Raw genomic sequence first — 11,399 nt, 5'->3', positions numbered from 1 at the left:
TTTTATTTTGATATCAATAGTTTTCACTCTACAGCCGAATAAATTTGTAAATGAAATTTAAAAGAAAAATGATAAATTAGCAAAACTTAGTTTACTCAATTTAGCAGTCAGCAAAGGATATTTTATTACAATTTTTTTTTCTTTTTTGGTCAACATTTTTTTTTAAATACAATTAATTGATCTTTAATCTCCATTACTTTTTATAATAACTAATTAATTAGTAATTTAGTATTGTCCATTGTTCCCTAAAAAACAAAAAAAGGTATTGTCCAAAAAATGAACAAAGTCACAAACCGACACGTGCTTTGAAATTCAGCTACTTGTCGGTGACCTAATAGTGGCTTTCAGCCTAACTTTACTCTAAAAAAATATTAAACTTTATTTATTCATTTATTTATTTTTGCTAAAAAATATTAAACTTTATTATGAGATTAATTCTGCACATATATAATCAAAACGCAAACGTGCCATATTCATCAAAAAAAAAAAAAAAAAAACAATTAGCCATGTTCACCAGGGAAACAAAAAAAAAAAAAAAAAAAACGGCAAATGTCTCATTGGTTATGCTATCAGCGGTTCATTTATTTATTAAATAAATTTATTTCAAACATTTACCTGCCAAAAACCAATGTTTATTTTCTGGTTCCAAATTTTTTTTTTGCCCTTTTTCAAATAGCGTGAGATTTTTAAAAGCTTTTTTTTTTTAAATATATATATATATATTTTTTTTTAAAACATGCAACCGAAGCAAAATTTGACTGACAGCCCAACCACAACAGAAGGTAACAAAATTTAAATGTTGAGATGTTATCTATTAACTACTTGTCTCTATCAGACCATCAATGACTTAAGATATGTCAATAATAATAATTATTCGTTAAACAATAATTATTTTGTATAAAAAGCAAATATACAACTTAAGAGTATACAATTACGAGCACGTTTGATACGCCAGATATTAATTTAGCTATGTTTCATATATTTTTAAATAAATAAATAATTATTTGAAAAAATTAATAATTTTTTATTTGAAAGGATATTTTTTCTTTTTAAAAGCTTTAAATTGCTATTTTTATATTCTTACATAGATAAATTAAAATATATATTTTATCATATTTGTAATATAGTTAAATTTAAAAAATGTATCATCTTTAAAAAATATATAAATAAATATAAATATTAATTTTAATCAAATTTGATATTTTTAAAAATTGAATTTTAAATTGAATTTTTATATTACCAAATATATAAATAGTAATAATAATAATATTATTATTATTATAAATAGCTATTTTCATTAAAATGGAAATAAGTAAATTGAATATGTATTTTTTTTAACACAAATTTATTTATTGCATGATAATGATTTATATATTTGTTGTTGGGAATAAAAAAGTAATTATAGAGGATAATTAAAGTTTTAAGATATTTTAAAATTTATTCAGAAAAAACAAAAGCTATTTTTACAAATCTATTAGTAATGGAAACTTATGTTTTTTTCTTAAGCTAATGGAAATTTATGTAAAGCAATCATATCTAAAAAAAAAAAAAAAGGAAAAAAATATGCTACTTAATTATTTTCCATCTTAATTTGTTTTTGCTTGTGTTATTTACAAAAGACATGTTCTATAAAGAATGTTTGGTCTTGAAACTAAACCAAATATAAGTTTTTGATTTTGCTTGTATTATTGACAAACACATATTTATATAGAATGTTTGCTCTTAAACTAAACCAACTAACATTAATATTTAGAAAATGGGCTAAATGAGAAAAAAAAGAAAAAAGAAAAAGAAAGGAAAAAAAAAAAGTATATGTTTTTCATCAACATTATTATTACTCCACCATGTCAGGGCTTTCCAAACATTGAAAAATTTTCCACCGTATTTTTGTTTTTTTATGTAATTCAATCATTTTCTTTAATTTTATTTTTAAATTTCTTAAACAGCACGTAAACAGTTTTTATTGATCAACAATAATAAGTAAACAATGGGAATATATATTGAAATAATTTGATATTTATATTTGATAATAACATTTAACTTTAAAACAAACGGTCTAAATTGAACAATTTGTAATATCATTATCCTGTCACATTTCTTATTCAATGCTTAATTGTCTTTTTCCCAAAAAAAAAAAAAAAAAGAAAAACGGTCTGTAAATTTATATATATTATTCATAAGATACTACAATTTAGATTTTTTTATATTAATGGCACTATATAATTTAGATTTTTCTGCATATCTGCTTTTCTGTAGGAAACTTTAGAGGGAAAAAAAAATAAAAAAAAAAAAGAGAGAGAGATTCTTTGCTTCTTTTGCGCTGCAAAATACTTTAATTATTCCAACTTTCACATGGTTATTATTATTATTATTATTTTTAACTAAGCATTAATAAATTACAGAGAACCAGAGTCCACCTTAAAATCCGGACCGCTGACTCAAAAAGGTCCTTATTCCTAGCCCTTGGATGCTCAAACCTTACTCAAAGATCGAACCGACTACATGGTGATTCGGCTAAACGGTTAAAACAAAGAAAAAAAAAAAAAAAAAAGAAGAAAAACACCGAACCACCTGATTTAAAACTCTAATCCAAGTGGAGCAATCACAAGCCCTCGCTGAATCTATTTCATTTTTTCACGTGATCTTCTCCAAGCTTTATGAACAGAAAGCAAAGGGGGTAAAATGGTAAATGTGGCCCACCTCTTCCGGAACTCCCATAGCAGAGAGAACTCAGAAAGTTCAACGACGTTGACGCCACACCAGATTTGCAAAGGAGGAGGACCCTTTGGTCCATTCCCACCACGTAGAGAGAGAGAGAGAGAGAGAGAGAGAGAGAGAGAGAGAGAGAGGGACGGAGGAGCGGAGGAGAGAGAGAGAGACAGGTTCGTGTTAGGACCAACCGTTCCTTTTATTTCTTTAGTGTGTTTGAGATCGTGGGCTGTATAATTTCGCCGATTTTTACTGTTGCATAAGTTTCCGTACAGTTTTAATTTTTCTTATTCCTCACATTTCTCTCTCTCTCTCTCTCTCTCTCTCTCTCTCTCTCTCTCGTTCTATTTCACGCTTAGTAAGTTTCTTTCATCAGTATTTTTCGCTTCGACGTTGGACTTTTAAGCTACGTCTGGCTGATTTTTTCTTCCTTCTTCTTCTTCTTCTGTGTGACACTGAAGCTCGTGGCAAGTTTGCTTAGCTCAGTGAAATTAGTTTTTTTTTTTTTTTTGGCTTTTTTCTAATTTAACTTTCTGGGTATTTTGGAAAATCAGGTGGCTTAACTCGAAAAGTTTGGAAGATCTACCGGCTGTCATTGATTCAACTATTCCAGGTGTAAGATTGAACCCAGGAAAAAATAAATAAATAAATAAAGGATTTTTGAACGTGCATTTTAGTAAAAATTTGATGGGAAACAGAGAGATTTTCGTGTGGATTTTTAAGGCTCTGTGACAGTTGAATATCTGGGCGTATCTGGGTTTTTGAAGTAATGAACCGTTAAGGAGTTGTTTTTTAGTAGCAACTTTCAAATGCTTGAAATTCGGGGGGTTTTTATTTAATTATGGAAAATCGTAATAAATCATTTGGTTTTCGATATCTGTGTTGCAGAGTACGGAGACTCCGAAGAAGACAAAGCAAAATGGCAGTATAATGTTTTCAGACTGGCTCTCTACAAGGTCTAAACGACGGCGTTTTCAGGAGAATATCCATCAGCAGCTCTGACGGTAGAGCTCAGTAATCTGAACTACATTATTCAGGGATTGGCTTAACGGTTTTTCGTGAAAAAGACATAAAATTTTGAAGGTAAAAAATTTCTGGGGTTTGCCTACTCGTCAACAACTTTAAGCTCTTGTATATAAAAACGTTAATGTGTGTGTGTGTGTGTGTGTGAGAGAGAGAGAGAGAGAGAGAGAGAGAGAGAGAAGAAAACGATGGTCTGGTAGATTGGGGGTCCATTTATCCGCGATACTCCCGACTTCCCCATTGATATATTTGTGGAAATCTCTTTGCTTCGTCTTCAAGCATAGTGGGTGACCACTGCAGGAAGTTTTCTGTTCTGACATTACCGTTTTGTCATTGTTTAAGGGAAGACTGAAAACCCCCCCCCCAAAAAAAAAAAAAAAAAAAAAAACGTATTTTTATACTTTTTCACTTAAATATGAAGCTTGGAACGAAAGAATAATCGAGAATGCAGAGTTTTGTAATCGTAACAAACCCGTATTTATTTTTACTTTGGTTTTTTATCTCTTGGGTGGTGGTTGGATTATACCCACGATTAGCTTGTGGTTGCAGATGTATAAGACGTGATTGGTATCTTGGCTTTTTTAATAGTATTTTGTTTTCTTTTATTTATTTACTTATTTTTATAAGGTTTGTTGGATTAAAGCTATGGCTTTAGCTTGTTGTTGCGGGTGTGACCCATAATTAGCAGTCCCTTGTCTTTCCTTTGCTTTTTCTGGGTGGTTGAATAATACCATGATTAGCATATTGTTGCAGATAATCTGGTAGTGAAGGGCATGATTTGTTTTGGCGAATGCAACAACCTTGCCTTTAACGTTTAAACCGTCTTGCACTTTGGGAAAGAAAGAGCTAATGTAAGTACTGAGCTACTTGATTGATTTTCCCGTTTAAGAAATCTGAGTTCTTATTTTTGATTAAATTGGTAGTAGAGCTGAACATTTGGTGAAAAGTGAGATAATGGGGGCAATTAGTGGGGAAGAGTTAATGAAGTGGGAGAAGATGCAAGTAGCAAGTGGTCGAGAGGAGAAGATTCTTGTTTTGGTGAGGTTGAGACCTTTGAGTGAAAAGGAGATTGCATCCAGTGAGGTAGCAGATTGGGAATGCATCAATGAAAACACCGTCTTGTACCGGAACACTCTGCGAGAGGGATCTACATTTCCAAATGCCTATACATTTGGTAAGCGATGCTTATCTGTAACCTTGTGCATTCATTAGAGACCTTGTTTGAAATCTGAAAGTATGGTGGGCGATCCTTTGATTTGGATCAGCATAAACTTTAGACTATTCAGTCTGCTTTATACCTGTTATTAAAAAGGCAGAGAAAGAAACTTAAGTAATTTTATGGGTGATGTCCAAAGAAGAGTCTTTTTATGACTAAAATTGCTGTTGTTGAATACTTGAATCGGGTGGATTTCATAATTATAATTTGTTTCTGTGTTGTTTATGTATTTTACTTCTGAGTTTTTTAAGTCCCAGTTGATCTGTATATCTTGTAATAAATCTGAAACCTTTTCATGTCCTTGCAATTGTTTATCTGACTAGAAGATCAATTTTTAAAAATTCATTTTAGATTTTTCCAATGTGTCCATTTACTTTTGTAATGGGAAAAGATTAATACAGATTTTTGACTTAATTAATGCTTCATCTCTTTATATTTTTTTTTTCCATTTTTGGACATAGACAGAGTATTTCGTGGTGACTGCTTCACTAGGCAGGTTTATGAAGAAGGGGCCAGAGAAATTGCTCTTTCAGTTGTCAGTGGTATCAACTGTGAGTATAAATATTCATGTCTCTGCTGTTTTATAATTCCTTCTTCTTTAGAATGACTACTGGAAAATTTACAGCAACCTTTTTTTTTTTTCTTCATAAAATTTTTCAGCAAGTATTTTTGCATATGGGCAAACAAGCAGTGGGAAAACTTACACCATGAATGGTATAACTGAGTATTCAGTGGCGGATATATTTGACTATATACATAGGGTACTAAAAATGACTAGTCTTTTAATGTCTTTGTTCCATCTTAACAATTTACAATTTACAATTACCAGTTACATGTTTTTAAATTGACTTGAAGATTTATGTTGTTATTCATATTATTACAGCATGAGGAAAGAGCTTTTGTTGTGAAGTTCTCTGCTATTGAGATATACAATGAAGCTGTTAGAGACCTCCTGAGCACAGATAATACTCCGCTTAGGCTATTAGATGATCCTGATGTGCGTAGTCAATTTCTTCTAGTTCTCTCATGTATTTATTATTTTTCCATTATGTTTATGTTTTGCTTGATATGTAAATGAATTTCTTTTGAATTTTCTTGTGATCATCAGCGGGGTACTGTTGTGGAGAAACTCACAGAGGAAATTTTGAGGGATTGGAGCCATTTGAAGGAGCTTCTTTCTACTTGTGAAGGTAAAGCATTTCATAAATCCTTATTTTCCATTACATTTTACATTTTTATTTTTATTTTATTTTTATTATTTTTTTATGTATTATTACAGCTCAAAGACAGATAGGAGAGACCTCATTGAATGAGAAAAGCTCCAGATCACATCAGATTATTAAACTGGTACTCCACCATCCTGAATCTCGTTGGATTATAACATTCATTTTTAATACTTGGTGCTTTAATATTTCATTTAGTTCATCACCTCCTGCCACCCCTTTATTCTTCTTCTTCTTCTACTTCTTTTAATAAAATAAATGGTTTCAACCTTGCAGTCGATTGAAAGTTCTGCTCGTGAATTCTTAGGCAAAGACAAGTCGACCACCCTTGCAGCTAGTGTGGTATAGATCAACTAATTTCCTTTTGGATGTCTGATTCAACTGATAAAAAATTCCATACTCATTTTATTAGATGAATTTTTACACCACCCCCCTCCCCCCCCCCCCCCCCCCCCCCCCCCCCGCCCAAAAAAAGAAAAAAAAAGAAAAAAAAAGTGATTTTGAAATTCTAAGGCTAGGAATGTTTGCAGAATTTTATTGATTTGGCTGGAAGTGAGAGAGCATCTCAGGCACTATCAGCTGGGACAAGGTTGAAAGAAGGTTGCCACATAAATCGCAGTTTACTAACACTTGGGACTGTTATTCGCAAGCTGAGGTTGTGAAATCCAACCTTTCTTTTGTGACATTCGCCATTTCTAGTTCAATCATACAGCCTGATATTTATGTGATAAATGGTTACTTGTTGCAGGTTGTGTTGTTGGATTAATATGATTGTGGTTACATTCCAGTTAAAAGACAGACTAACATTATGGGGGGGGGGGGGGGGGGGGGGGTGGAGGGACAGGGACCTCGTTTTTCACATTTGTCTGTAATTATTTTGGAATGTCGAAATGAGTTTGAGTTATTAGTGGTGATAGTTAAGATTGATGGCCTAAACTTACTAAAAATACCTTAACTTGGTTAATGGCTTATAATTAGGGGGATATTATGGATGTTAGCCACTTAAATTGATCATTAAATGTGCATTCTAACTTCAATGTGAACATTAAGGGCAGTGACTAAAAAAGGTTGCTTTGTTTACTTCTATTGGTAAGGTGTATGTTTGCTTCATAGAATTTATCGACTCTGCAGAATATTGAACTGCTTTTCATATTACTAATATAATGAATGTTATTCTTCTATTTTACTTTCACTCGTGCCTTTTTCTTTCCTAGTTGCTGTTAATCACTTCTGTGATTCAAGTGCAATTGTGTCTGGTTACGTCATTTCTAGCGTCTAAATCTTGTATATGATTTAATGCAGTAAAGGAAGACAGGGACACATCAATTACAGAGATTCTAAGCTGACACGAATACTGCAGCCTGCCTTGGGTGGCAATGCGAGAACTGCCATCATTTGCACTTTGAGCCCTGCAAGAAGCCATGTTGAACAAACTAGAAACACCCTTTTGTTTGCTTGTTGTGCTAAAGAAGTGACGACAAAAGCACAGGTCAATGTAGTCATGTCTGACAAGGCCTTGGTCAAACATTTGCAAAAGGAGCTGGCTCGATTAGAGAGTGAGTTGAGAACTCCTGGCCCCACTTCTTCAAGTTTCGATTATGGAGCATTGCTTAGAAAGAAAGATCTTCAGATAGAAAAGGTTAGAATTTTCCACTTACGCTTGTCTCATAATATATCACATATGTTATTTGGATAATTTTATCTATGCTTCTCTGAATGCAACAAGTGATCATTTTTATGACTCAACGAAATGTGAAAAAGATTGAGGAATGGGTGAAGTACCACCAAAAATGATTCATAAATTTCTTAGGAAATATTCGGAGAAACAGTTTTGTAATGTTTTATAGGGATCTGCCAAGTAGAGATCATTATGTTTTTCTTTTTAGGGAAAATATCATCAACCTCACAGAGGTTTTACAAAAATGCATTTGCCAAGCCAGGGTGGATCAATTTGGCAGCATGGATTAGTCATATTTTAATTTAGAGTGATAAAGCACACACTAATATGCACAGACAGACATAATGTCTTTGGTTTTTTTGGGCCCATCCAATTAACGTGATCTTATGGAAAGGGTCTGACATTTTCATTTAATCTCTGAATTGGAATAGCTAATACTCAAATTGCATGGAATCCAATTTAAATGAATTTAAACCAGGAGATATAGTGCAGAGAGGTACGTAGTAAAGAAATTGACAAGCCACATTCAGGCTAAATATAATCATTTGGTCTGCCTATCATGCAGATGGAGAAGGAAATTAGAGAGCTTACTAAGCAACGTGATCTGGCTCAATCTCGGGTGGAGGATTTACTACGGATGGTCGGAAATGATCAAGATTCAAGACAAGTACACGTTACTGCCTCATCTCTGTGGAGTTTCTTTCTGTTTTATGGATTATATTCCCTCAAAATTTTATTTTCCTTCTTTTTCAGGATACAGAAAACCATCCTAAATGGCAGGCAGGGGATGCATGGGAAGATGAAGGTTCAGTGTCAGAGTCATCTAGCGTGGCTGATCGTCCTCGTCCTCGTCCAAATGGTGTCAGAAAGTTCAACAATCCCCATTATGATGACAGAGACAGTGAGAGTAGTCCTGTGGAGGACAACAAAGGTGATTATCTGTCTGATGGTACGTCTTCAACACTTTCACTTGGAAAGAAGTTTGTGCGATCTAATTCAATCCAAAGCCAAGAGGACAGTGCGGTTGGAGCTGCTGAATATTCTGATGAATACTGCAAGGAGGTTCAGTGTGTTGAGATGGAAGAGTCAAGTAGGGACAAGAACTCAGAATCTCTTGCCTTACCAGCTGGTGGATATGAAGGAACATTGGCTTTGACATTGTCTGGGAATACAGATGTAACAGGTGAAGGAATGATGTCAACTTCAGTGAATGGAGATAGAGAAGTAAGTCATCTGCAAAATGGTTTTGCATGTGGCGCATTGGAGCAAAGACTTCATGATGTACAAATGACTATTGACTCTCTAGCCAGTCCTTGCCCTGAAGAAACATCTCCACATGCTTCAGCAGTAGATATGTCAACCTCTAGGAGCTTTAGTTTAACTAGAAGCTGGAGTTGTAGAGCTAATCTGTTGACTGGCTCATCTTCTCCTGATAAAGTTGAGAGAACCCCATCTAGCGGGTTTGAGAAAGGCTTTCCCGGAAGACCAGAAGGTTTTGGAAGGAAGTTTCCTCCATTAACTTTTGGTTCCAATGCTACAATGTTGTCAAGAAATGATTCTCAATCTTCTCTTGGGAGTGCGTGCATGGATGAGCTAAGAGAAAACAGTGTTAAAACTGGAGATGAGGATATTACTAGCATCCAGACATTTGTTGCAGGCATGAAAGAAATGGCCAAGTTTGAGTATGAAAAGAAACTTGTCGATGGCAAGGTAAGATTTGCTATTTTCTTTTCAAATTCTTGCAGGATAGTGTATCAATTTATGTTCCTGATCTGGTTTTGTGGAATCTATTTCTTTGTCAAAAATAATCTTTAACTAATTATTGGCTCATTTCCCTAAAAATGATGAATTCATGAGCATGTGAAAATTGAATTTGCTCTGATTATGTTGATATTGACACTTACAAAGTTTGTTACTTTCATACCAACAAATATTGGGAATTTGTTGAACTTGTCATACCAATTATGCGATGTTTGGTCATTCATCTTTAATTGTGATGAATGATGCATTTTGGTGACCATAGTAGTGCGTATTATTGTAAGATAGATATATTATTACCAGGTAGATATAACATGTGACTGAAATAATGCATTTCTGTAAACGTCTCAGCAGTGTGTTCTTGTAGCTCATCAAATACATGTACTTTCTTTACAAATTGTTCACAAAGTGGACATTGCTACAGTAAAATGTCTGCCCTTGACGTGTTGCGTCGTTGTTTGCATGCTAGATACAAGAGACAGGGACAAAAGCAGATAATATTGGGAAGAATGTGAAGGACACTGGAGTGGATCCAATGCTGGAAGCGCTGGAAACTCCTCTTAATTGGCCTTTGGAATTCGAGAGACAGCAGAAGATAATACTTGATCTTTGGCAAACTTGCTATGTATCATTGGTCCACAGAACCTATTTCTTCCTTCTCTTTAAAGGTGATCCATCAGATTCCATTTACATGGAGGTAGAGGTTAGGAGACTATCTTTTCTTACAGAAACATATTCTCGTGGAAATCAAGCTGTAGAAGATGGTCGAACTCCCACTTTAGCTTCAAGGTTATCTATCTCTCTCTCTCCGTCCCCTCCCCCCCCCCCCCCCCCCCCCCCAAAACTACAAACATATAATTATATATATGTATAACAAGAATATATATATATATATATATATATATATATATATATATATTTATGTATATATCCTTCAATTTTGAAGTAAAATGCTGAACTGGAAGTTTTAAATTAAGCGAATTCTTATATGGTTATATGGATATATCTTTTAATGTCGCTTTATTTTTCAGTTAAAGAAGGTCAAGTTGATTTTACACCTTTGCTTCCATGCAACATGTGTTCGTCTCTCTTTTCTTGCAATATTTTGATCTCTGTCAACATAAAATTAATTCTGATCTACACTGAAATCTTTAACTGGAGACAGCATGAAAGCTCTTCGTCGTGAGAGAGCGGTGCTGGCAAGGCTGATGCAGAAAAGGTTTTCAGAAGAAGAGAGAAAGAGGCTCTTCCAGAAGTGGGATATTCCATTGGACTCAAAGAGGAGGAGGCTACAGCTAGCAAACCGTTTATGGAGTAACATACAGGATATGAACCATGTCCGGGGGAGCGCAGCAGTTGTTGCGAAGTTGATCAGATTCGTGGAGCAGGGACAGGCCCTCAAGGAGATGTTTGGACTTAGTTTCACACCTCCACGGATGAAGCGTAGATCATTTGGCTGGAAAAATAGCTCGGCATCTCTTTTATAAGCTTCTTTTGTGCCAAAAACAAACAAAAGCGTAGAAGAGGTTTGTGAAACTCGATCTGCCATATAGCATTCTTTTGCTGCAATGAAATGGGAGTAGGTTGGTTGTGATTGTAACAATAACATTACAAACTGCAACAAGTCTTAATTGGTCACTAGAGGTTCCAAAGCTTGTATTTTTGTAATGGGGTTTTATGCGTATTGCTTCGATTTTAATGAAATATGATCTATGATCTCTCTTTCTCTAAAATGAGTATTTATATAATTGGTTTCTGATGTAGTAAATGTGATAGTGATACTGTAGAAGCA

The 11,399-nt window shown here is 34.0% G+C and overlaps 1 protein-coding gene across 5 annotated transcripts; it reads left to right on the top strand.

The window, feature by feature from the left end:
- The first annotated feature begins 2,656 nt into the window (after nt 1–2,656).
- On the top strand, nt 2,657–11,355 carry LOC107426777 (kinesin-like protein KIN-7E). 5 transcript variants are annotated; one of them, XM_016037051.4, is made up of 17 exons: nt 2,657–2,882; nt 3,264–3,322; nt 3,598–3,792; nt 4,486–4,583; nt 4,656–4,906; nt 5,410–5,499; nt 5,609–5,709; nt 5,832–5,945; nt 6,057–6,138; nt 6,228–6,295; nt 6,448–6,513; nt 6,702–6,826; nt 7,474–7,810; nt 8,415–8,516; nt 8,603–9,559; nt 10,077–10,396; nt 10,773–11,355. In XM_016037051.4, the coding sequence occupies exons 5-17, from the start codon at nt 4,687–4,689 to the stop codon at nt 11,092–11,094; spliced, it is 2,904 nt and encodes a 967-aa protein (XP_015892537.3). In that variant the 5' UTR covers nt 2,657–2,882; nt 3,264–3,322; nt 3,598–3,792; nt 4,486–4,583; nt 4,656–4,686; the 3' UTR covers nt 11,095–11,355. The 5 variants fall into 5 exon arrangements, with proteins under 5 accessions (XP_015892537.3, XP_015892539.3, XP_024933192.3 ...); XM_016037053.4 differs by having other exon boundaries at nt 4,473–4,583; nt 4,659–4,906; XM_025077424.3 differs by having other exon boundaries at nt 4,473–4,583.
- Nucleotides 11,356–11,399: the final 44 nt, after the last annotated feature.

Source organism: Ziziphus jujuba, chromosome 9 (genome assembly GCF_031755915.1).
Source record: "Ziziphus jujuba cultivar Dongzao chromosome 9, ASM3175591v1".
In the NCBI taxonomy this organism is placed as follows: domain Eukaryota; kingdom Viridiplantae; phylum Streptophyta; class Magnoliopsida; order Rosales; family Rhamnaceae; genus Ziziphus; species Ziziphus jujuba.
This window is presented reverse-complemented; position numbering and strand designations above follow the sequence as displayed.